Source organism: Nematostella vectensis, chromosome 10 (assembly GCF_932526225.1).
Source record: "Nematostella vectensis chromosome 10, jaNemVect1.1, whole genome shotgun sequence".
Lineage (NCBI taxonomy): Eukaryota > Metazoa > Cnidaria > Anthozoa > Actiniaria > Edwardsiidae > Nematostella > Nematostella vectensis.
This window is the reverse complement of record NC_064043.1, coordinates 3,656,553-3,683,440: the sequence shown is the minus strand read 5'-3', so window position 1 is coordinate 3,683,440 and position 26,888 is coordinate 3,656,553. Positions and strand designations below refer to the sequence as shown.

Below are 26,888 nucleotides of genomic sequence, written 5' to 3'. Positions count from 1 at the left end.
TGCTTAGTGAAGGATATCATTTTCAAAATATCGGCATTTTTCTTTTGCTATTTTTGCTTTTCAAGCAACACAAACGACGAAAAAATACTTTGTAATAGATATTTTATTAATAAAGTGTAAAAAACAACTTTGAATAGATGCATTTCAAATTACACTTGAAAGCTGATCTGTTTATATTTGCAAACTGTAGTTTGAAGTATTTTATCGATGAACCCTCCCTCCCTTGGTGAAATTTTGTACCCTCAATTGTGCGACACAGGAAGCCCAAATAAGGGGACACGTGGTGCACAGGGGTCAAGTCAATTAACTGATGCTTTGCCAGCATTCTCATGGAGAATTTACTTTTTAACTTAACAATAAGACGTACCGAATAAAGCGACCAAATGGGAGAAACCTTGCTTGTTTTCTTAAACAGATCACTCTGATAAGACGGACGTTTCCCTGAAGATATGCTAACTGTACTAGCTTTAAGGTCCCTTTGTATTAATTTTTATTCATTATCACTCAATAATTCGAACTGCTACCTCGAGTTAGCGAAGCTCCCTAGCACCGAAGGTACCCAAATGTGTTCTCTAAAAGTCGTTCCTGTTTAGTAAGAAAGCTGTTTTATGCCGTCCCGTGAACGTATCTGTGCCGTTTGCTTCCCGCGGCGACCTCACGACAAAATCATCTATAGTCCACTACACGACTCACGTCACGGCGTAACAAAGTCACGAGTTCAGGTCACTAGTCACGTAATGCCACGTGTTCAGGTCACATGAGTTACGTTACGATGTATCACAAAAGTCACGTGTTCAGATCACAAGCCACGTAATGCGAAGTGTTCAGATCACGCAACAATGTATCACTAAAGTCACGTGTTCAGGTCACGTCACGATATATCACCAAAGTCAGGGTGTTCAGGTCGATTAGCCTCGCCCTAGTAACATTCCCATGATTGACGGCCCCAACGTCACATCTCATGTAAGGAAAAATGAATTTTTTTTAGGCCGGAGTGTCATCGCTGGAGTTTGTACATTTTTAGCTGACATTGTTAGCCAACGGAATCCCGAGAGAGTGGGCTACAAATAGTCATCTATACATGGATTGAGTTCATAAATATTGCACCAATGTGCACTTAATTATATCATAAATTCATAAAAAGTCCGGTGAAACGCGACGGACAATGCTTTCTTCCTCAATTTCAGTTCATGTCCCTGCGTCCGCTGTCTCATAAATGTGATTAGCGGTATGTACCACTAAGGCGTTGCACACTTCCAGCGCAAGTAGTGTTTGTGGTATAAGCCGCTGACCACAGCGGATATGTTTGTTTTACTGACGTGGCAGTCACGTGCCAATGACGTGGTAGTCACGTGTTCGTCGACTGTTAGGCAGGCAAGCAGATGAGCCCGTTAAAATGCTGCCGCTGGCCAGGTGGGCATGCGCATTTGTATCCCCCTGGGATATTGATGCAGTGGTGGTGGCAAAGACCAGGGTAGCGAGAGCACTCGTCAACATCTGGGAGGAAGGGGAGGGTTAGGATAAATTGTGGAGAGTAGAGGGAGAGGAGGGTTAGGATAAATTGTTGAGAGTTGAGGGAGGGGAGGGTTAGGATAAATTGCTGAGAGTAGAGGGGGAAGGTTAAGATAGATTGCTGAGAGTAGAGGGAGGTGAGGGTTAGGATAAATTGCTGCGAGTAGAGGGGGGAGGGTTAAAATAGATTGTTGAGAGTAGAGGGAGGGGAGGGTTAGGATAAATTGCTGAGAGTAGAGGGGGGAGGGTTAAGATAGATTGCTGAGAGTAGAGGGAGGGGAGGGTTAAGATAGATTGCTGAAAGTAGAGGGAGGGGAGGGTTGGGGTAGATTGCTAAGAGTAAAACTGATGAAAGGTATGGCTGTGGGATTCGGTCATCCTGGACCAGATGCTTGAAAATACATTTTCAGATAAGTGGATGGGATGCCGATTACTATTGAACAGTGAAAAAGAAAACAGTGAAAGGGAACTTACTCATAAAACATTTTTTCTATGATTTTAAAAACCCGAAGAATCACTTAAATACGATAGTGCGTACCTTGGCAAGTTCTCCGGTCGGGTAGTAGGCTAAACCCGTACCAGCAAGAACACCGATAGCTACCGGGGAAATTTTGACATCGCTGACTGCAACCGCCATTGTCGCGTTGGCACTCGTCGTCATCTGCGAACGATAGATGGAAAAGTTAGTACATATTATCTTGAGCACTTAACAGCAACTTTAAAGGACGAGGGAAGAAAAGAAAGCAAAGCCTCAATGCATGTCTTACTGGCACCTTTACCGGTTTTACCACGTGTTTAGGGCGAAAGTCTCTATCGAAATAAAGTGCTCTTACGTGTGCTTTTCTGGTCTCGGAAGAAGTTGTTAAGTGTGGTTAAGCACTATTTGTAATTTTGTTTTTACGCATTTACTGTTTGTACTTTAAAGATTATAGCGATCCCGTATCATCTTATAACAGCAACATGAATCACCACCATGATATTCACCGCTAGATGCGCCTAAACATGACATATGTTGAGTTTTGCTAGTTTCTCTTTTTTTGTGGGCTTTTTTGTCTTTTAATTAGTCAAACCAGGCCATAGATTTCGCTTTAATCAATCAAGCTGCTGTGTGTAATACATTTTTCAAGAGTCTCCTTGGCCGCCGAGATGCAGCCCCAGTAAGTTCCCAGACAAAGCCTGGGGTTCTACGTTATGACAGTTCTCGAATACTGTCTTATTTACCATAAATATCTGGCCTGACTGTTGTTACTAAAAGCATATTCCGATAAAGTGCACTCATAAACAACATTAATATTCCTTCACTTATCAAAACATTTGTGGTGTCTATGCTTGGGTTAGCAGTAGACAATACAAGGAAGTGGCTCTATCGCCCTATCAAGTTATCGTATCGTAAATGGGGGCCGACGAGCAAAGTAGCACTTTTTGGACAATACAAAGTCACTTAGTGGAGTGAAGTAAGGAAAGGAAAAAGAGGCGGATCACGAGATATGTCAGTAGCAGCCAAACATCCATTGAAGTCACTTGATAGTTGAACTCGGTACAAATGTTGAGAAATAATAAGGAAATAGTTGAACGATAAATACTTAGGGAGACAGGAAGTGGAAGATGGGAAAGATAGAAAATATGAAACAAATAGATACTCAGAGAAATATGAAATAATGGTAGATACAACGATAAACAACAAGGAAGAGGGGTACAAAAGAAATATCTGGGAAATGGACTAAAAAAATTAGGAACGAATAAATGCAAAGCTGTCAAATGTAAAGTTTGTTATATGACGGAGAAAATCCCTCCTCAAAGGGGGGGGGGGAGAGGGGGATGGGTCTTTGTCTAAAATTTCATATTTCGAAAACAGAGAATAAGAGAAAGCTGATACCAAACGATTGGCATATAATCTATACTATTAACATTTCTCACGGCCAACACACAAAATGGAAGACTCTTATATTGAATCACTTGGTGCTCATTTAATGCTTAATCTATACTATCAACATTACTCGCGGCCAACACACAAAATGCATTTTCATATTGAATCACTTGATGCTCATAGAGTGCTTAATAATCTACTTCACTAGGTTACCGAAACAGTCAATACACAGAGCCATGAAGCGAGGGAAGCGTGTTGTGTGTAAATCTCTGGATTAGAGTGAAATGAAGATCCACAAGTAACGTGGCCAGAAAAGAAACGCGATCCTAACCCATAGTTTACACGATGAAACAATATGAAAGCATATTATCTTAACAGCGCCTCAGGCTAAGTTTAAACGTCGTATTATCCATGAACCGTATTAAATGCAATGCGTGCAAATGAAGATGGAACAATCGACTTGATTCATTTGCATGCATTTGCATTTAACAAGGTTCATGGATAATACGACGTTTGAACTTAGCCTTACAAAAAAACCACCACCAAATGCCTAACTTACTATTGTGTGAGTGTTTAACTAAAATTCTTTATAAATGTCAATAAAAACCTGTTCATTTTTTTCCGATTGCCTTTAATACCAAGTCTTTCTATCCAACAGGTATTTCGATTTTCATTAGAGACCGCTTTTTAGAGGAAGGGAAAAGGAATACAGGGACCGTTTATCCGATTGTCCGGGTACCGATTGTCGTTGGATGTACATGGACAGTCAATATTGTACATGCATTCAGAAGTTATCATTTGTACCGGGCGTAGGAATTACTTTTCATAACGGTATCATTTTATTTCCCCTCCTGCATAGCTTTGCCTCTTGCTTTACAACAACTCCTGCTAAACACCAACATACATCTGTTAAAACCACGAAGAGGCGAAATCCGAAAGCGCTTTGCGTAGCAAGGAATTACAAATCTATGCGGGAAAGGACACCGCACCGTTATGTCCGTATATTCCCTTCTCTTTACATAAACAGTATGGTATATATTCGAATTAAGTGTATATTGCTTGCGCGTTGCATGCATGTCACCTGCGCCTTGTGTGTATGTTGCATGTGCATTGCTTGTAAATTGCCTGCGAGTTGCCTGTATATTGTCTGCGCCTGCGTATATATCCACTGTGTGTTGTAACTGTATTGCCGTCGCGCGTCGGTTACCTATACAAATCTCCTGGTGGTGGCTTGTATGTTGCATGTGCATTGCTTGTAAATTGCCTGCGAGTTGACTGTATATTGTCTGCGCCTGCCTGTATATCCAAAGTGTGTTGTAAGTGTATTGCCGTCGCGCGCCGGTTACCTATACAAATCTCCTGGTGGTGGCTGATAAATCCTCGGGGACACTCGCATCGATGGCCGCCAATTGTGTTACGACAGTGAGACGGAGCCTTGCATATCCCAGGATACAGTGCGCACTCATCGATATCTATGAAGTAATGTGAAATATGCAAATATGCTTCAGAAAAAGACGAGGGCGATTTAAGCAAGCATTAAACATAAAAAAATAAAATATAAACACAAAATATACAAATATAAGCACAAGAGACGCAAACATACACACAAAATACGCAACTATACGCGCAAGAGACGCAAATATACACACAAAATACGCAACTGTACGCGCGAGAGAAGCAAACATACACACAAAATACGCAACTATACGCGCGAGAGAAGCAAACATACACACAAAATACGCAACTATACGCGCAAGAGACGCAAACATACACACAAAATACGCAACTGTACGCGCAAGAGACGCAAACATACACACAAAATACGCAACTATACGCGCAAGAGACGCAAACATACACACAAAATACGCAACTATACGCGCAAGAGACGCAAATATACACACAAAATATGCAACTGTACGCGCGAGAGAAGCAAACATACACACAAAATACGCAACTATACGCGCGAGAGAAGCAAACATACACACAAAATACGCAACTATACGCGCAAGAGACGCAAACATACACACAAAATACGCAACTGTACGCGCAAGAGACGCAAACATACACACAAAATACGCAACTATACGCGCAAGAGACGCAAACATACACACAAAATACGCAACTGTACGCGCAAGAGACGCAAACATACACACAAAATACGCAACTATACGCGCAAGAGACGCAAACATACACACAAAATACACAACTATACGCGCAAGGGACGCAAACATACACACAAAATACGCAACTGTACGCGCAAGAGACGCAAACATACACACAAAATACGCAACTATACGCGCAAGAGACGCAAACATACACACAAAATACGCAACTGTACGCGCAAGAGACGCAAACATACACACAAAATACGCAACTATACGCGCAAGAGACGCAAACATACACACAAAATACGCAACTGTACGCGCAGGAGACGCAAACATACACACAAAATACGCAACTGTACGCGCAAGAGACGCAAATATAAGCACAATAGACGCACATATACGCGCAAGAGCACATATATGTACGCATAGGAGACGAATACATAAGCACAATAGACGTAATCAGAACAACAAGAGACGTAAGCAGAAGCACAAGAGACGTAAGCAGAAACTCAGGAGACGTAAGCAGAAACAATAATAATAATTCCACCCAATAAAAGCGTTTTAAATATTATAGCAAATATTGTGATTTCAATACGCAGGAAGAACTAGCGACACATGCATAACGACGTATTGTACACACGAAGCATAAGAGACGGAAAAACACCCAATTACAAGTTGTACTGGTGTGGCAACACAGGGAGCCCACTCACCCACGCACGTCTTGAGATCATAGTTGAGCCGGAACCCCTTTGCGCATGAGCAGAAGTACCCTCCTGGCACATTGATGCAGTTATGATGACAGGTATGGGCACCCGTGGCGCATTCATCCGTATCTAAACAACAACGACATGTCAATCATCCGTATCTAAGCAACAACGACATGTCAATCGTCCGTATCTAAACAACAATGATACGTCAATCATCCGTATCTAAACAACAACTTCGCACGGTTATTGCGTGTCAAGGTAGTATTGTACGGATAAAAACTCGCGGGTCAAAGAGCATTGCATTGATATCCTGAGTGCAAGGCTAGCGTGAGGAGGGTATCCCGCGGGTCAAAGCATTATCGCAAAAAAATTCCCGCGGGTGAAAGTAGTATTGCACGGGTATCCTGCGGGTCAAGGCAGCGTCATGCGGGTATCCCACGGGTAACACGCACCTGAGCACGAGATGCCATTCTCGTCGAGTGAATAGCCCGGGCTGCATGCACAGCGGTATCCCCTAGGAGTATTGACGCAGTTGTGATGGCATACGCCCTTGTACAGCGAGCACTCGTCTGTCTCTGCAAGCACGTGCAAACCCGATGTATCGAATGAATAGAGGGGTCATGGGACAAGTACGGTGGAAAGGAGGAGAGCAAAAACATGTACACACTATGTGCTAGGCGAGAAGCACAAGCGACCGAATAGAGGGGTCATGGGACAAGTAGGGTGGAAAAGAGGAGAGCAAAAACATGTACACACTATGTGCTAGGCGAGAATCACAAGCGACCGAAAAGAGGGGTCATGGGATAAGTAGGGTGGAAAGGAGGAGAGCAAAAACATGTACACACTATGTGCTAGGCGAGAAGCATAATCGACCGAATAGAGGGGTCATGGGACAAGTAGGGTGGAAAGGAGGAGAGCAAAAACATGTACACACTATGTGCTAGGCGAGAAGCACAAGCGACCGAATAGAGGGGTCATGGGACAAGTTGGGTGGAAAGGAGAAGAGCAAAAACATGTACACACTATGTGCTAGGCGAGAAGCACAAGCGACCGAATAGAGGGGTCATGGGACAAGTTGGGTGGAAAGGAGGAGAGCAAAAACATGTACACACTATGTGCTAGGCGAGAAGCACAAGCGACCGAATAGAGGGGTCATGGGACAAGTAGGGTGGAAAGGAGGAGAGCAAAAACATGTACACACTATGTGCTAGGCGAGAAGCACAAGCGACCGAAAAGAGGGGTCATGGGACAAGTAGGGTGGAAAGGAGGAGAGCAAAAACATGTACACACTATGTGCTAGGCGAGAAGCACAAGCGACCGAATAGAGGGGTCATGGGACAAGTAGGGTGGAAAGGAGGAGAGCAAAAACATGTACACACTATGTGCTAGGCGGGAAGCACAAGCGACCGAATAGAGGGGTCATGGGACAAGTTGGGTGGAAAGGAGGAGAGCAAAAACATGTACACACTATGTGCTAGGCGAGAATCACAAGCGACCGAATAGAGGGGTCATGGGACAAGTAGGGTGGAAAGGAGGAGAGCAAAAACATGTACACACTATGTGCTAGGCGAGAATCACAAGCGACCGAAAAGAGGGGTCATGGGACAAGTAGGGTGGAAAGGAGGAGAGCAAAAACATGTACACACTATGTGCTAGGCGAGAATCACAAGCGACCGAATAGAGGGGTCATGGGACAAGTAGGGTGGAAAAGAGGAGAGCAAAAACATGTACACACTATGTGCTAGGCGAGAAGCACAAGCGACCGAATAGAGGGGTCATGGGACAAGTAGGGTGGAAAGGAGGAGAGCAAAAACATGTACACACTATGTGCTAGGCGAGAATCACAAGCGACCGAATAGAGGGGTCATGGGACAAGTAGGGTGGAAAGGAGGAGAGCAAAAACATGTACAAACTATGTGCTAGGCGAGAATCACAAGCGACCGAAAAGAGGGGTCATGGGACAAGTAGGGTGGAAAGGAGGAGAGCAAAAACATGTACACACTATGTGCTAGGCGAGAAGCACAAGCGACCGAATAGAGGGGTCATGGGACAAGTAGGGTGGAAAGGAGGAGAGCAAAAACATGTACACACTATGTGCTAGGCGAGAAGCACAAGCGACCGAATAGAGGGGTCATGGGACAAGTAGGGTGGAAAAGAGGAGAGCAAAAACATGTACACACTATGTGCTAGGCGAGAATCACAAGCGACCGAAAAGAGGGGTCATGGGATAAGTAGGGTGGAAAGGAGGAGAGCAAAAACATGTACACACTATGTGCTAGGCGAGAAGCACAAGCGACCGAATAGAGGGGTCATGGGACAAGTAGGGTGGAAAGGAGGAGAGCAAAAACATGTACACACTATGTGCTAGGCGAGAAGCACAAGCGACCGAATAGAGGGGTCATGGGACAAGTAGGGTGGAAAAGAGGAGAGCAAAAACATGTACACACTATGTGCTAGGCGAGAATCACAAGCGACCGAAAAGAGGGGTCATGGGATAAGTAGGGTGGAAAGGAGGAGAGCAAAAACATGTACACACTATGTGCTAGGCGAGAAGCATAATCGACCGAATAGAGGGGTCATGGGACAAGTAGGGTGGAAAGGAGGAGAGCAAAAACATATACACACTATGTGCTAGGCGAGTAGCACAAGCGACCGAATAGAGGGGTCATGGGACAAGTAGGGTGGAAAGGAGGAGAGCAAAAACATGTACACACTATGTGCTAGGCGAGAAGCACAAGCGACCGAGAAGAGGGGGTCATGTGACGGGTAGGGTTGTAAGGAGGGGAGTAAGAAGATCTACACCCGATGTTTTATGCGAGAAGCACAAGCGGGAGAGTATGTGATGGGTGTGGGAGGGGCGGGGGAGGGGGCAGGAACATGCGATGCTAGGCGTTAGGCACAGGCCACCGAGTAGATGGGGGGGGGGGGGGGTTATGCACCAAGAAAAGGGGAAGGGATGAGTCAGAACTTGAGGAAGACGAAATGAGGAGAGGGGGTCGAGTCTCAGAATATCTTAACAAGAAAAGTCAGAGCTTATGTTTGACGATAAGTGCAGGCTTTAAGGTTGAATAGGGGCAACGAGGGAAAGGGGCTACAGGGGAGAGGGGCTGGGAGAGGGTGTTATGGCTAGAAGTCTGCGCTCTGTCATGAGAAGTGCTAAAGCCTCACTATTCAAGTCAGAGAAATCAGTAGTATTACACGGCAGTATATGACAGTTAGAATAATTATTAGGTACTAAATGCTATATAGGCGATGTTAGAAGCTTTGTTTGCAGCAGTTCTAATGGTACAACCTTTTTGAGCGCAACAAACAAGTTTCTCTCTACAAGACAATATCAGATTGGCATGCACGATTTTTTCATTGTCATTTAAATCATTTTCTCTGTGCCATTTAGCGAAGGTTTTCTTACTTTTTTATGTTTCTTTCTTTTGTTTCGTTTTTGGGTGGGGTATTCTGCTTCCAATCTATCTTTGTGATCCAACTTTAGAACATTGTTTTGCTTATATTCGAGAACATGTGTTATTATTTACTGTGAACTACATGTATTTCTTATCAGAGAAACCGCCTCCTTGCTTGGTTGGTAGACACCGTCCGTATGTCATCGCGTGCGGTAATGGAAACCAGGCGTGTAATGCGCATGCTCCGAACGTGAGTAGACGGCACTAGTCCCCTCCGGTCAATTAGCGTTTGTTGAAAGAAAATGTGGCATCAGCATTGACTCACTTAAACATCGATTAGCCGGAAATTTGCGGCGAGTAGCGCGAGTAGCAATAACGTGCTCCTTAAACGATCTTGCAAATGGCAGGAAAGCCAACGAATTGAACAAAAAAAAAAAGAGAAAATATTTAAATTGCACTCAAATATGTAAACAGAATATCACATTAGCTTCTTGTAAGAGACTTCTAACAGGCCGCGGCGAGGAGATTATTTGTAAAAAACGGCAAACTGCTTATAATTTTATTTAACGTGAGACGAGAGAGGGATGAATTTGTAATCAAAATGTCGTTATGGTAAACATTTTTGTCACCAGAGATAAGCATAAAAGTTTGTAGAGAACACAGGATGCCTCGTTAATGGGTCTCTAGCAATGAGGGAGAGACCCTTATTGCGATACACTTCTTAAAAATATTCCGAGGATAGAATAAATAAGCATTGTTAGCTCTGGAAAGGGAACAAAATCAACACAAGGTTGAAATGGCATGTTTTACGCGTCTTTGAAAACAGAGCAGTTTCGCTGACGCTTCAAGCGAGGACGTGTTATTTTATAGCTTGTCTCTAGTTTTGCTAGCCATACAAGCTCTGGAAAGGACAAACCTCCCCCCCTCCCTCTAAACCACACCCCTCAAAACTTTACACCTCTAAACCGTACACTCCTTTGCCACAAAGGCACAAACAACAAGTTCGTTGGTAAATGTCGATTCATATAATATTTTTGTAGTCTGTTATTCATGAAGCGCCTTCAAGAGGGTGACGAGGAGATGGGAATATTATGTGATATATTTATCTTGCCCTCTCTCCTGGAATGAATTGACCACTTATCGCACGCGCACTTACCAACGCAGTGTCCATTCTGCCGTGACATGCCAGGCGGGCAAGGGCAGCCGGGACAGCGGTCCAGGCACCCCACGTCATTTACGGAACAGTTTCCGTGATCTTCTGCAAAACACGACAAATATAATTCATCAAGGTACTTCAGTTATGAGAAGGATGCATTTGATCACATTTACATGTGATTAGCGTCATCACCATCATCATCATTATTTTTCATCATTATCATAAGAGTGGCAACAGTGAATGGAAACGCAGAGACTTCCCCACATACAGCTTTTCAAACTGCAAGAAAAACAAACCACAAACCCGTGCAAGAAATTGAAGGCTGGATTTCCAGCGCAGAACCAGCTGAAAGCAGGTATGAAAATTAAATAAAAATAAAGTTCTTTTCCCAAGGAGAGATACACGATGAGTTATTATGTGGGCACAAAGAAGGTGTTTACTAAAATTAAAGCTCGAATATTCTTAATCTTATATGTTCTCATTGTAAAGGTTTACTTCCTGTTCTCATTCCCCTAACTCTGACATATTACCTAAAACATTCATACGATTTAGCTATAACTCACGTTTGCATGTGACCATGTCCGTTTGGAGGGTGTATCCCTTCTTGCATGTGCAGTAGTATGAACCAGGAGTGTTATGACACTCGTGATCACACGGAGATAGCTCACACTCGTCCATATCTACGGGAGAATATCATACAACATTAGCCAATCACAACAGACTATAGCACGTGATCGCAGGGAGATACTCTCAGATATGTATATCGGGTTGAGACAAAATTTTACAAAGAGGGAAAACGTTTAACTTCAGTTCGCCGTCCGTCGTTCCTACGGTATCCATGGTAACAGAGACTTACCGAAGCAGCTAAACTCATTGTTATGTAGCACGAAGCCCTGACGACACGTGCACTTGACGATACCGCGGACCTTGATGCACGACTGCTCACACTGGTTGCCATTGACGACACACGAGCGTGGGTCTGGGTTGAGCTCCAGGGGCTCCTCAGCAACCTTGATTTCTGACGCCTTTACCTCTAAAGGAAAAAATACCACAATCATCAGTACGACAGTCTAATGCTAGCCTGTTCTTAATGAACAGGGCTCATAGAGAAATGAAGTAGGCCTTTTGTTTAGAATTCTTTGGCTTTGATTGGTAGCCATAGATTTCCCTGTGAAGAAGGGCCAGATGCACCCCTCTCCCTTCTTATCCTTGCCCGTGAGACTAGAGAAGTGAACTAGATGGTCTTATCATAAGAAGGAAGACCCCCCTCCTTGTCCTGCCCGTGAGACTAGAGAAGTTAAACTAGATGGTCTTATCATAAGAAGGAAACCCCCCACCTCCTTATCCTGCCCGTGAGACTAGAGAAGTGAACTTTGACCAGAAGAGAGGTGAACTAAATAGTCCTTGATCAGAAGGGAATTTTGTGATCAGAAGTTAGTTTTTGATCAGAAGGGATGCGCGTCTGTTATATTGAGGTTTTACTGAAGATATTACACGGTAATCGATCTCAATCCGGAGTGAACATTTCCGATTCAGTATTCGAGCCCGGGTAACGCCTTTGAATGAAAGCAATCGTGATTCTTGATGGTAGGGGAGGGCTCGAGTGCATTAAACTTGTTTCTCTAGAATTCGTGATTACGCAACGTAGGCGCCTAGCGCGTTAGAAGCCCAAAAATATATTTTTGTGAAGTCGACCTCTGCACATGGGGTGAGATCACCAAGTGAGATTCAGTAAACAAGCGTCTCAACACAGAAACATCCCTCTTCTATAAGTTTCCCCACTCACTGGTTCCTTTCTTTTGTTGGAACCTTAACAGGGCGGTATCCATCAGTAGGAGGCGAATAGAGGCAGTTGCGTCAGTATAGCGGGTTCTTTATCGTTGTCTGTGATCTTTGCCTCGGTTAGCTTAATTCTGGCTTCTGCCCTGCATAAGCTCTCCACATTCTCTATTTTGTTTTTATTAAAAAAAAAAGCCACAAGAAAGAAGGTGTTATCAAAAAACGGACGTCGTACCCCGCAGGGGTTTACCCTGACCTGCTTCACACACAATTACGCGTCTCCTATGTCACAATAGAAGGATAGAGAAAATAATAACAGGAAATTCCATGGGAAGATTACCCTTGCAGCTCTTGCCATCTGGTTGAAGGGTAAAGCTCTTGCGACAGCTACACGCCGTGCGACCTTGAGGCAGCTCGTGGCAAAAATGCTCACACTTATTATAGCCACTGTAGCACGAATTCTTCACCACTGAAATCAAAGAGGATGCAAAGAGCAGGAATGAGCTAAAGTTGAGCTTTAGGATATTAAAGGGGTTTGGGTATAACAACGATTAGAGCTACGAAATATGCTTTAGAAGCTACGCCCCTTTTCTTTCTTTTCCAATGATGAATAAATTCAGAAAACAATAAAAAATCGATATTATTTGTACTCGTGGTTATTTTTACAGAGAGATTTATATAAATGAATGTGCGCTAAGAACAAAAGCCGACCGAGTTACATACAGACCATCACATTCTTTTCCTACTACGCGATGAAAGCAACAAAACAAAGTAATAAGTAACACCGAACGAGGATGCGAAACTATGTGAGTATAAATTAAACGCGCAAAATGGCAATTCAAGATTACTAGGACTTACAAACTGCTAAACGATGGTCTATCGAGTCTACATAGACACTCTAATCCTTTAATTAGACGAAAAAAGACGCGCGCACGCACAACATGGCATGTCGACGAACGACATATGAAATTACACGAAAAGCATGGACATACTTCGCTCTTTTGCTTGGAATTCTCGTGAAACGTGATGGTAACTATTTCCTTGAATTTTAACGGAGAAGCATTTTTTTCTGGTTCTTTGAGAATATAAAGGATGTCAGAGCCTTGCAAACCAATGTGATAACATAAAATGTAATAACATAAAATGTGGTAACATAAAATGAATTCGATTGATGTTCAGAGAAAGAGGGAAGCTTCCCCTGTGTGCACATTCTCGGAAAAAAAGAGGCGAACATTTGATAGAATGATAAGAGGGGACAGGGGGTGGTTGTGAGGTATAGAATGCGACCGAATAAGAGGGGAGGGGGGGGGGCGAAGGGGGTTTAAAATGGTAAAAGCGGTGACAACGAAACGACGAGTCTAGAAAAGCGAGATGATTCTAAATAGAGCACAGCACAGCATGTTCGTATTCCTGCGCGTATCCCTAGTGAGATCTGTGGTTATTACAGCGCCGCTGGACCACTGTGTGAGACCGTGGGATACTAAACTCCCAATTGCCGATATTGTTTGGTAATGAAAAGGCGCCCTTTTTTTATTCCACCGCGTTTTTTGTCTGTTTGTCGCACATGGTTTGACATCAAGTCCCGGCATGAGCCTGCTTGGATATGCCGCGAAACAGTGCGCTACTGTTGTTTAGAGAAGCGTTTTGCATTTGACCTTACAAGCACTCGAATTTCTGTCTTGTATCCACGCGTTCTCCTTTATCAAAATTTAGAAGGAACACAAGGAACAATGACACCTCAATTAGCACGGCGAATGCAAATCAAGAGATCGAGAGGGAGAAAGACTGATAGCACTATCAAGATAAAGAGATAGAGATAGAAAGATAGAAAGAGAGAGAACAAAAGTATCTTGACTCATAATTTGAAGACATACGTGCTAACAGGGAGAAAGAGGATGCAGATTATTATTGAACCGACCAATGAGATAAAGAAAGAATTGAACAAAAAGACAAAGATTGGATAATAGTTTGCTGACATATAACTTGCTACTAGGGAGAAAGAGATTGAAATAGCATGAAGAATAGGGAGATAGAGAAAGAATGGCAGAAAGTAGAAAAAGAAAGAGCAGAAACGAACAGTTTTGCTGATTACGTGTTCTTGTAACTAAAGTCGCGCATAGCTCGAAGAAGCTTAAAGGTCTTATTATCAAAATGGCAGATCCCGTAGAGAGGCGGCAATTTGACGCACAGTTAATCTATACAAGGTGTTCTTGTAGATAGTGAGACTGTGTACAGCTGGAAGGGATAGAAAAGACCGTTTTCACGATGTTGCGCGCGCATCCAAAAGGCAACGAACTTGCGGGCCACAGCTGATCCAAAATGCGAATGAAAGAGGGTATTTGACTCTAGCGCCAATTGGACTAAAGCATCCTGACAGCATTTTTTATGGCCTTGTCTGTAAACTCCACTTTGTACGACATTTTACATCAGCTGTGGCAAGCCAGTCTGTGGCATTTTGGATGCGCGCGCAACATCCTCTAAACGTTCTATTAGGTCTAGGACAAACGCCGTTCTTTTCAGATACCGTACATCGAATTACTTCCTTTGCATGTATTTGCCTTTGAAACGGTACATGAAAAGAACAAAATAGAAATATATGGTCAACGGAGGGATAGAATCAGAGCACCAACGATATCTTTTAAACAAGAAAAATGTGGTGCAGGGAAGGATTTAATTTGTTTTCATCTTTTGTAAAATAAAATCGTGTCGATACACGCAATATAATATAATAACATTATTTTTGTTATTTTTTAAAGCAAAGATAAGATAACTTGAATGAATTGGGGAAAATGCTTAAATAATACCGGACTTCAATAAAGAAGAAAATTTGCCATTGTTCACTAACACTTTTTCATTTATAAGATACTTCCAGCTAGCAAAGAGAAGCACAACCTGTTTTGCAAACTTTGTTTACTAATCCCAAAGATAACAAATATCAGTTCACATACACGAACGCATACACAAGAAAAAAACCATCAAAAGCAATTATAAAGTCAGCACGCCAGAAGTATTTTCTAGATTACTTTGGATGAAATAGCTTTGCAGCATGTCTCGCATATGGGTAGTCAATTTGCAAGTTATCGAGGGAACATCAGACTTCAAGAGATGTTGTCCTGGCAATGTCATCAAGGTCAAGACTATGCTACAACAAAACTCAACAGCCACAAGTTTGAAGATATGTCCCTAATTCTAAGCTTAATATGATTTTTAAAGGACTTGTAACGTCAATTGTCAGATGGCTTCCCCAGATCGCACAATACTGCCAAAATGTCGCCGTATTCTTGCAAAAGAAGGGATAAGAATTAAGAAAAGACGAGATAATCACACAAGATTATCCTATTACCATGCAAAGTGAATTTAAAAAGTTTTGCTTCAGACAAATAAACCGTGGATTTATAGAAGCTCGCTTTTCGTAGGAGCTAATGCAAAACCTTCAATCGATAAATGGCGTCATATGAGTACGATCAGCAGTACTTAGACTTGGCGGTCAGTGAAAGCGTGTCCCAGATTTCACGGCTACAGAATAAATAGTCACAAAAATACCGTCGGGATAGCTTGTTTATAAACTGAGCTTGATGAGGATTTAGTTTTAATTGCAGCCGTTTAAAAGAACCCGGAATTTGATGGGTGTTTTTTCTACGCAAGAGAAAGTTGTTTTTTGATGAAGGTGCGTTTTCGCAGACGAGTGTGATTACAACGTGTTTGTCCAAAATAACAACAACAAGTCGTGTAGGTAAACACAATACATAGTGCGGCTATAAAAGAACAAGACAAACATTGAAAAATTGAAAGCGCAGAAAAGAACACAGGGTACCCACAAAATTATTACACACAAAAAAAACGATCTCATTGAAATTATATTCGCTAAATCGTACACCCTATTAACCCAAATTAAAACGACACAACACACCAATACAGCGATAGAGGGAGGAAAATGCTGACAAAAAGTCATTTTTGGATTAGGACTAGTAGCTTTGAATTGACAGTATTTTTCATTATTCCTGACAGGTATCGGCTTGGGATTATTCAACAAGAGATAAAAATACTAGTCAAAGTTCAGTCGTATCTATCAGAAGTGCAGACGGCCTAGGGCACATCTAGACAAGATTGCCTTGATTAGACCATTTTTTCTTGGTAGTGTAAATATAAACTATTATCAGTAGAGTCAAATAGAGATTAGAGCGAATTATTGGGGGAACACTTGTCTAGCGAGGTCTAAGGACATATTACGCGAATAGACTCATGGTGTCATTGACGAATCATAAGTTTAGGGGTGCTTGAGTTGGCGTCTAGATAAACCGCAGTGATACCCCCGATCTAGGCCACACGCGCAAACCATTTTGAACTTGAAGCGCGAAAAAATCATTTCGCGTTGTTTAATTAAATTTTGTTAATTAATTTTCAGAGCATAGTCCCTCTCAAGGGTTCGGAGCCATTACTGACGATCCGATGACTCCAAAGGTGCTGAGTTCTGCTCACGAAGAACGTGCGTTTGCACATTGCGAAAAAACATAAGCAAAGGGCGAGCTATAAACGAGCGGAAAAAATTGCGAAAACTTGTGGTGACAGGTTGGACTCTGTGCACATCTCATGACCGCCTCGTCAGGAGTTAATCGGTATACGAGACTCGAATCATAACATTCTCCCTCTGACACGCGGGTCATCTAAACACGCGAATTGCCAAACGACTTTCAGCACAGACATGAGTACGAACAAATACAATACAAGGAATAAAACACAAATTATCGCGATCAAGTATTCTTTTCGAGCAAGGACGTGGCCGACTAACATAAGCCGTAAATTGGACACGTACCACGTGCCAGGGTTTGAATAGGGAAATAGAGATCTAGTCAAACAAATAGCCCGCCTGAACCTTTTCAAGTGCTTGTAGCACAGATACAAAACCCTTTCTAGTGCAAGATTTTATAAGAAGGAAGTCATTCATCGGTTTCAGCTTTCGAAGAAAACCATTAGGGTGTCTAAACACTTTGTTGGTTTCCCTATTTACAAGGAAAGCTTAAATTTGAGTAAAACTTGTTTCCGGCTCGAAAAGGGGTTTCAGCAAGTATCGCGAAGAGAGATTTGACAGCACTTCCGGTCTGCAAGCTGAACTCTCATTCCAATGATTTCTCTGAGTTTTTTTATCAGATAAATCACGGCTCTGACCACAAAACATCAAGTGAGAACCAAATTATTTTCCGAGTAAAACAATCATACTCTATTTTACACAATTGGCTCCTAGTTTTCAACACAAATCAATATTGCGTGGACTAATAAATCTTAAAAAATAACACGCGCTGAAATCAGTGAAAATCAAAACCTTACGGCAAATCCCGAAGATAACTGGAATTAAATTGTTTCAAACGTACCTTTTACGAAAGTGTTCTCGTCCAGTTTGTTCGCCTCCTCCGGTGGAGTATATGCGCCGCTTGTCTCAGGACATTTGTGGTAATTCTGCGCCCATATCCGTGCTTGACTTTTCACGTTTTTTGGGAAAGATTCCACGGTAGTCTCGAGAGCCAAGCGCGCGGCTAAGATAGAGTAGAGAGGTCTGCGCAGATCATGGTGACGAACGCGAGACCAGGTGATACCTAGTTTACGTCGCACGAGTTTTTGCAGTCTCACCAAGTTGGTGTATTTCCTTCTGTTTTGAGTCACTTCACGAAACACACACAAATCCACTTGCCACAAACCACCGCCGTTAGAGCTCGCGTTTATAGCGCTCTGTACGATCGCGATGCGTTTGGTAAAGTGATGATCCTCGGAGAAGATTTGCGCTTCATCAACAAGCTCCACCGCCTCGTCAATAACATCAATTCCCTTCGCTCCCGGAACGAGTAACGACTTGGGAATCGGTAACCGTTTTTTCCCGTTGCTGGAGTCCATACTAGTCACAAGTACAACCATCCAAAAGCACATTCTAATGAGCGTACTCATGTCTGTTTAGGTACGTGGGATGTTCTGCGCTCTTGAGTTCGCGACCCTCAATTTTCTGCGCTCTTGTAGTCAACAACACCGCGACGGTTATGTTGTCGTATGGCCCACAAACCGCTGTCCCGTGGAACGCGTAAACAGCGCACGAGAAGCAAAATACTCTGTAAGTTCTAGACCTGCAGAGCAAATAAGCAAAGTTACTGCGGTAGTAGAACCGATGCCAATGGATCTACGTAAGCCCAGTTTGTGAGAGTATAATCAGTAGGGTTGAATCATTTTGGTCACACGGTCACCCGATCTAGTGTTAGCTCACGCAGGGAGTTTATCTTTACCTCTCAAACACGATCTAAAAATCACCAATTGCACCAAACGAGAAACTAGAGTTAGCCTGTGTTTACACTTGTTGGACGAGCCTCTGATCTGCGGTTGTGGCTGGGATATCCCAAGACTGTGGGGGTCAATCTAGAGGTGCAAGAGATGCCCTATTTATAGCGAGGGAGGGATCCTCGGTGATACGGACCATGACGCAGATACTAACTTTCAACTGACTCGCGTTAATCTGAGAAATTCTATACCAATAAGTTGTGTGTAACATATCGTCACTTCGATAGTGGCTTCACAAAAAATATGGATCACCCATGGAGGATAGTAATAGCGAAAAACACGGAAATTAGGGAGACGAAATATTGTATAGGAGCATATGTCATTAATTTGGTAAAACAAAAAAAGTGGGATTTATCAAAGGAGTTCACACGAGAACATGTCGGGTAGTAGTCTTTTAAAAATTGCACATTATAAACGAAAGATAAATGTCTTTATACTAACTTGGCAGATTTGACAGTGCATTTCACCATACTCCATCTTTTTGATATCAACTACGAGTTTTTCCGCAACTACCAGTTTGACGTACGTGTTCAAGCAATGTTTTTCGCTGGGCGTTCTACGACCTCCACGAAGATGTGTGTTTTACCACTAACAAGGTCATGGTCCCTTACGAGTTGTAACCTCGAAGTGGCTCTAGCTATGTCAGTTAAGCTAGGGTCAGAAAACCCAGTAAAGTGTCACAAAGAAGCCATTCTACTGCAAGAGAACCCATTCAATTGCTAGAGAGCTCTAGAAAACCCATTCACTTGCCAGAGAAATCGATTTGAAGACCTAACGAATCCGTTTAATTGAGCTACGAGTCTCGAGTAGTATATACTAGTCAACCATTCATCCATCCACTCAACAGTAATGCGCTACACTGACTACGGAGCAGTTTGTTGGTTTTCCTTATCTGGGTCCCGCGCGGGGATTCGGTTGACCACACACTAGCAGAATCAGTAAGTACAACAAGGAAAACACATCATAGCTCGTGGATGACTGTTTTGATGGCACTTACCTTGAGATAAACCTTAAGATTGTAAGCTGGATGGCGCCAAAAGGGTAATATATGACTCGTTTATGATCTGGCTTTTACCATGTGCGTCTGGCCTTTGTGAGCATGAACCTGAGCGGACGTTTGAAGCCTGATCACTTTGCGGGCGATGTGAAAGGAAGTGGTCAAACCCACTCTTTCCACGAAGGATTTCCTTCTAAAACTCTGAGCTCACTTTTCGTATCGTACACTTGTTGCTATGAGCACTCTTCATTATCAGTGAGAATAGCACCTAAGGTTTCGCGTAAATCGCTTGGTCGTTAAATTAATGACTTGACTCGTTCGGCGCTTTTGCCACACTAGAGCGGCAGGAAAACATCATCAACAGCCATCCGGGGCATGGAATTGAAAGCGGAAATCAGGATCTCTCGCGACTGCGCGCGGCATCGAGCACAAACAGCAGGGGGCGGAGCTATCGACAGTCAACTGTCAATCATGTTGATGGACACTCCGCAGGTGGGTGAAGAGACAGTCACGACAATGTCTGGAAATACACGGGTTTTGATGTTCGTTGTAATTTTCTAGTGAGAGCAGAAATCAAATCTGAGTAATTTTGACTCAAACATCAAAGTACCGAAGAGCCCTGTAAATTCATAAGGAACCCTAAAGTAGTTTCGTGTTAGCAGGGATTTGGGTCATCGGGGTAGGGTTGGAAAAGTTTTATAGCACGGATAATTCGCGGTAATAGGTTTTCAACGCCGAATTTTTGTAAGCGCTCTGCCTTTCTATTTATTTTTGTTTATTCCTGAAATAAAAAGAAATAATAAACTACCGCTGCATGATATAATCGGGTCGAGTGACTGTATCGAGTTACGAATTGACAAGGGGAAAACAGCTACAATTAATCATGGCGTGATATCAGTCAAGTTCGGAGTTTCCAGTTTCTGTCACGTGGTTATTTTAGCGGGTTTCGAGGGTATGTTATCGCGACACACTTATAGCACCCCACGATTCAATTGCAACACTCTTGCAACACTGCGCAACAATCATTCCACTCTACAATTTTGCGCAGTATCATTGCAACAATCTCACGTCATTGCACAGTATCATTGTAACAACCTTGCAACACTACGCAGCTACAATTGCAATACTATTACAATACAGTGGGCTAGTGTGAGCCATCACAATGCGCATATGAAAGTAAATTTCTTATCAAAGCTCCGATTGCCCAGTACTTAATCTCAGAAGCTAGATGTATTTTTGTCTGCACGAGTAGAAAGTTTAGAGCTTTGCATATACCCCGGGGATAGCGTCGCGCAGTCTAGAACTGAGTGCTTTTTAAACGCTGGTCCGTTTGACAAATTGACAACACGCAATTGAGGACACCTGGATACCCGCGCCCACGAGCTAGTTGGAGGAGGCAGATAATCGCTCTGTTTGCTAGAGGGAGTCCCGTCATCACCGGTAGCAATACTCACTGCATTAGAGCAGGTCATCGAGTAAGTAGATCATGGAGCACATCACTGGCCTTTAGGAATAACCCAAGTCATGTCTTTCTTTATTCGGGGCTCTATTCTCTGATGCTTTCAAAGCTCGATTGCGCGTCGGTTAAATTTCTTTTAAGAATTCTTATATAACGCTACCTTTGTTACAGCTTGTTCACTGTGCCTATGAAGACACAATTGGAAGACAATACTCACCGAAAGTATTGCACTTGTTTTGTACACACGCATTCCTTAACGCCGTTTCGCACGGTAGCTATCAGAGTACTGGGTAGCTATCGCCTATTGCTCTCTGCGTTGTTTGGATAAACGCGGAGAAATGGGTTTTAGCCGGCGCGGATCGTTTGAAAGGTACCGTTAACTGCATTCCTGACGGCTGTTTAGCTCATCGCTTGTCGTCCATTACCGACAATTTCACCTTCAATAAACAAACAGCACAGAGTTTTTAATAGAGCCCGGTGAAGCCTGGCTGTGGTCGGAGTCAGATTGCGCGCGACAGACTAATGAAGTGTTCAATTAAGGAAGTGCTCGGCCTTGGGTAAACGCACGTTGGGAGACGACCTATGCGTGGAATCTCACTACCGCGCGTCATACTCACGACTCTGCCTGAGTTTATGTCTCGATAAACATCACATTGCGATGCTATTACTGGCCTTCTTTGGCTTTACCCGAAAACAGAAAACATTGATAATTGCCGATGTTTCGCCAAGAAAAAATTAATGTATTCCGTTTCTAGAACAAAAAAGGCACGCCCAAAACCCATTAGTCACGCGTTGCCAACAGTGCCAGGGCGTTTTGTGGTTTCATGTCGTCAATGGTGCATCGATACCAAGTCAGCTATTATTTATTTGTTTCTGCATTTTAGCATTTGCATTTTACATGGCAAACAAAAGTTTAGAGCTGCTATATTTTTGTCAGGATTCGTTATTCAAGAGAAAATGTATATCTATGATTTGTTTAATATTTAGGATTAGTTTTTTCAACTTAGCATAAATATTTATTTATTTCTAGGGACAAGAGCAGACAAGCAGACAAGACAAGCGCACTTTCAATGAAAAATGTTTCAATGTTTCATAAAATGCAATATCATCCTATCGTGCTAATTCATTCTAACTCTCTCACCTCATGCAACAGACAATAAAAATAGCTTATAAAATCAGGTGTTACGGATTTTTTTTTGACAAAATATGATTATCCTTTAGAAGTACAGTTGAGAAAAATGCTTTGCTTCTTCGACAGTAGCTAGCAAGACATACAGACAAAACCCATTCAAGAGAATGTTAAAATATTTACCGCAGAACCCAATTGAGTGCAATCTATTTGCATTCCTGATAAGCCATTCATCGAGCCACTATTGGCTAAAATCAAATCTGAGTGACAGGTGCCGTTCTGTGATGACACTAACTAGACTTCACACCAACTCCAGTCGGGGGCTCGCGACGCCGGATGCAGAAAAGTTGACACAACGCGTTAATCCGCGCGATCCCGTTGACCGAAATTCCAGGAAAGCTAAATTCCACCACTTCCGGATGCCAAGAGAGATTAGGAGTTCTACAAGAAGTGTGTTTGTCATTGCTCCCCCACCGAGGGGGGAGGGGTCATCTAGAAATTAGGTTCTAGTACCCACGCCCCCAACGGCATGGTTTAAAACACTTGCGAAATCAGGATCAAATGAGGGGTTTTAATGACTTTTTTCCCGGTCTTGTTTAAATATTTTTTTCGAGGCTAGTTGGTTCTTCGGTCTATTCTTTCACGGGACTCATTAAACACGGTTATCTTGTTCGAGATATTTTCAGAGAATTTGGTTTCTCGCTATTTTTCCAAGGCTCTGAGACACTGCATTTCCGAGCGCGCGAAGGGCTCAAGCTGCTGCGCATGCCTACGAAACCGGATGTGGTTTAGAACGACGTGCAAGACCTTGACCAATACTATGGCTACAATACTCCAAAACAGTTCGTAACAACTCAAGCCAAGATGAGTGCAACTTGACACATGGATTTCTTAAAACAAACGCTTTATACTAGTTTGAACGCAGTGAGTTCAGAGTGCTATCATTCTGACACATGGAAGTGGCCGGTCGGCGATAACAAAAGAATGAAATAAAGAAAACGGATCACAAGCTTTTAAATTTCTCCCGAGGAACCTCCTCACTCACAGAGCGTCTTCCCACCATGGAAAATTGTTACTGCTGGGTTTGAAAAAATAAAGATTAAGGTCCTTTTTTCAGAGGAGAAGCCGCTTTTACTTGAGCGAACAGTGCAGCCTTTGAGGTTTACAACACCTATCAGTCACACAACCTAGTCAGGAGGCTCACCGTGTTCAGATTCTTGAGATTTGAACTTGGCCCTTGCTTGGGTTGGGCAGGCGCGCTATTTCTGTTCCTTGTTCGATATTTTTCACGAAAACAGGGACTTGTCACTCAACAGTTCTCAAGCTCCCACGAAAACAATTTCCACTTAGACTAATCTGACCAACTACGGGAGCAAGACAGCCTACACTTTCTTTCTCTTCGCAATATATTTAGCTTGAGTCTCAGGCTTTTTTTCTCCCCTGAGGGCCTGATACTCAACTATAAGAAAAAACTTGTTGGCCTTTCAGGTTAAAAATGGGATTGTAGCTAGGGCGAATGGGCGAGTGACACTTGAAAAGCGTTAACTTGACCTTGGTGCTAATAGGTGCAACGGGCGATCAAGGTGACAAACAATTTCTCGCATAGGACAACCTGTTTTATCCGACCGCCCGGAATGGTTACCATGACCTTGCTAGATCCCACCAAATTTTTTCGCGGCCTGTATTATCCGACCGCCCGGTAAGACAAGGGTATCAGTGACCGAGGTATGTGGGTCGATATGGGTAACCCCTTAATGAAGAACCTGTATTATCCGACCGCCCGGTAAGACAAGGGTATCAGTGACCGAGGTATGTGGGTCGATATGGGTAACCCCTTAATGAAGAACCTGTATTATCCGACCGCCCGCTAAGACAAGGGTATCAGTGACCGAGGTATGTGGGTACTAGTTATAAGGATAGATGGTTTATTAATATATGCATTGCAGCCAAAAGGCTGAATTACGCATTATGTACAAAAAAATTAAAAATAATATGAAAAATTTAAATAAGATAGTTATAAATATTATTATGATAAAATATAATTACTTCCTATAAAAATATATGATAAAAATGTATATAACTTCAGCCTAAGTTGTTTGATCATGCAGAATATGAAAGTATTACTAGCCCTTTTTGTGCGAAGTCTTGGAACATTAAAACGGCGCTTGTGTCGCAGAGCATATCGGGAGTGATCATTTACAGGCGGCAAAAGAGTACTTGGTTAGGATTATTAATAGTGTCATTAAAAAGCTTGCTGCACAGTAAATTATGATGGTCAAAAATCGGATTGATGTCAATATCCTTCGCTAATTTACACCTTCTTGATGTTATTATTGATACTGCCCTTTTTTCAAGGTGCTCAAACTCATTTTTAAAGTATTGAGGAAGGCTATTATAAAATACTGGCGCGGCGTAGTCCATAAGGGATCTAACGCATGACGTGTAAAATAATACTAGCTCATGTTGGGGAACTCCAGCTCTTTTTAGTTGTGTTAGAAAATAGAGATACCTCTATTTTGATACCCTCAAAATAGAGGTACCCTCAAATGAACCTGTTTTATCCGACCGACCGGAAAGACAAGGGTCTCATTGACCCTTGTTTTTAGGTTGACACGTGTAATCCCTAAATGGAAGAAGGTTCCTGCCGCAAGGAGCGTGAAATATGGGAGATCCAAGAAAAGACCTTGAACTCTCGCCTAGCACAGAGCAACACCCCAGTTTCTAATTCAACATTTTAATAACAGGAAAATAATGGGTATCTCAAATCTTGAGACCGGACTTTTAGCATAGAACAATAAATTTGTTCCATTTAAGACTAAGAATGGGATAACCGTTTTTCTATAGCAGTTTGTTTAAGAATAATATTTAGGATTAAATTAATAAAGCCGCTGTTTAAATATATAATTGAATTTGACCTACCACACAGTTCTGCCCCGAACAGTCTAGAACAGCTCAAGATACGCATTCCATAGAAAATTTTTTTAGAAACACGGCTAAAACATTTACCGTATATCACATCCGCTTTCTCAAACTAAAAGAGGAGTTTGTTCATAGCACTATCTAGTAATACCTGGTCAGACCAAACATGCAGGATTATAACGACTTATGGTTGTTCTGTGTGATTAAATTTTTTTCCACATATTCTGGTTGTTTGCATGAGGTTGCCACTGTCTGTATTGCTAGTTCAGACATTGACATATGGCCTATAGAAAGACATTAAGGAAGGACTGATCCACTCGGTATGACAAGCATTTTACCTTCTTCAGCTTGAGCCTAGAACACTCGTTTGCACGGCGCACAAAATGCAGGGCAACAGAGGCGATGCTCTTCTCTTTTAGTCTTGAACCTCTCCTAGTGCACCGCCATGGGCCATTCTTCTATTTCCCTAGGGGAGGTTTTCCTTCTAGTCTTAAAGAGATGCCTTTTCGTGTTGACAGATGGACTAGACTCGTCTGTACACTTGAAATAACGGCTTGCAATTTGTCGATGAAATGTCACTGAATATTGACCCACGAAAGGTAAACTGGATGTTTTGACAACGTTAGCAATTAGCGCGGGCACCAGTCGCAAATATTTGCAATAAATTGCCGTTTTTGCTATGTGTCACATGTCATGGGCGGTTATATTGGCGAGTGGGCGTTACTTTACTCAACTGTTAAAAGTTTGCGACCCGATTAAAATTCCCGAACAGGTATAATCGTGATTATTCTCCGCAATTTTCATCACTAAGTTTTCCTGTGAGTGTTGTGCGGTGTTTTAGACGTGGTTTAGTTCGGCCGGTTTGTAAATGTGCAAAGATGGCAGTGTGCCGAAAGAAGAACTTGAACCGCTGCCAAATGAACTCCTCCACAGCTTCGAGCTAAAAATACACTTCCTTCGCTACCACAACTACGTAATATATCATGACAAACCGAAACAAGAACGAAAAAAAAAGTAATAAATACTTTTGCCGTAGAAGACGCGTTTTGCATTAAATTACACACTGTCACACCGGTTTCTTTTCCAAGGTTTTTTTTTATAAAGGAAAAACAAAATATTAAACTATCACATACAGGAGTAAGTAGAATAGAGTAACGTGAATTCAAATTGTAATTTTATTTATTCGAATGCCTATATCTGAGCGTTAGTCTGATAGAACATCAATTCAAAATAAGAAAGACAAGAAAGTGGAACCGCCTGATTTCTGACAGCCTCGGTTTCACGCGCCTGTGAAGGTATTCTGGGTTATTTCCAAGATGGCGGTGTGGACCTTGCCTGCTAGTCGAATCCCATTTGCTCTGCTTTTTTCACCCCTGAGGCTTGGTGGTTTGTTTGATTACGCTGTACGTTTTGGCTTTCACCAGCTCGAAAATCATTATTTCTCAATGAATCCTACATCAGGAAGTGGTTTCATTGTCTATCGACCGCTTCAAGTTTGCGCTTGAAATCCGGTAGAGCTCGGTGCTATAATAATTTGCATTT

At 42.5% G+C, this 26,888-nt stretch overlaps 1 protein-coding gene and 1 long non-coding RNA gene across 5 annotated transcripts; one reads left to right on the top strand and one right to left on the bottom strand.

The window, feature by feature from the left end:
- Nucleotides 1-85: 85 nt before the first annotated feature.
- On the bottom strand, nt 86-25,815 carry LOC5509523 (fibulin-2). Of its 4 annotated transcripts, XM_032378450.2 has the most exons (13): nt 25,685-25,815; nt 21,516-21,735; nt 19,840-20,396; nt 17,894-18,634; nt 12,865-12,993; nt 11,602-11,778; nt 11,309-11,425; nt 10,746-10,847; nt 6,644-6,766; nt 6,195-6,317; nt 4,726-4,851; nt 2,051-2,173; nt 86-1,497 (listed from the first exon to the last, which is right to left on the bottom strand). In XM_032378450.2, exons 4-13 carry the CDS (start codon nt 18,459-18,461, stop codon nt 1,367-1,369), a joined length of 1,719 nt encoding a protein of 572 aa, XP_032234341.2. In that variant the 5' UTR covers nt 18,462-18,634; nt 19,840-20,396; nt 21,516-21,735; nt 25,685-25,815; the 3' UTR covers nt 86-1,366. The 4 variants fall into 4 exon arrangements, with proteins under 4 accessions (XP_032234341.2, XP_032234343.2, XP_048589575.1 ...); XM_032378452.2 differs by lacking the exons at nt 21,516-21,735; nt 25,685-25,815 and having other exon boundaries at nt 19,840-21,109; XM_048733618.1 differs by lacking the exons at nt 19,840-20,396; nt 21,516-21,735; nt 25,685-25,815 and adding an exon at nt 19,284-19,783.
- On the top strand, nt 21,109-22,476 carry LOC116616360. The gene is made up of 2 exons (XR_007313998.1): nt 21,109-21,314; nt 21,470-22,476. It is a non-coding gene; the product is annotated as an uncharacterized LOC116616360 (long non-coding RNA).
- Nucleotides 25,816-26,888: the final 1,073 nt, after the last annotated feature.

Excerpts from the sequence above, each read along its gene's own strand:
- LOC5509523 (XM_032378450.2), bottom strand. The coding sequence starts at position 18,461 with ATGAGTACGCTCATTAGAATGTGCTTTTGGATGGTTGTACTTGTGACT. Across the intron at positions 11,426-11,601 it reads CAATGAGTTTAGCTGCTTCG|ATATGGACGAGTGTGAGCTA; the intron begins GTAAGTCTCTGT and ends ATTCTCCCGTAG. Across the intron at positions 1,498-2,050 it reads CGACCGGAGAACTTGCCAAG|ATGTTGACGAGTGCTCTCGC; the intron begins GTACGCACTATC and ends CCTTCCTCCCAG.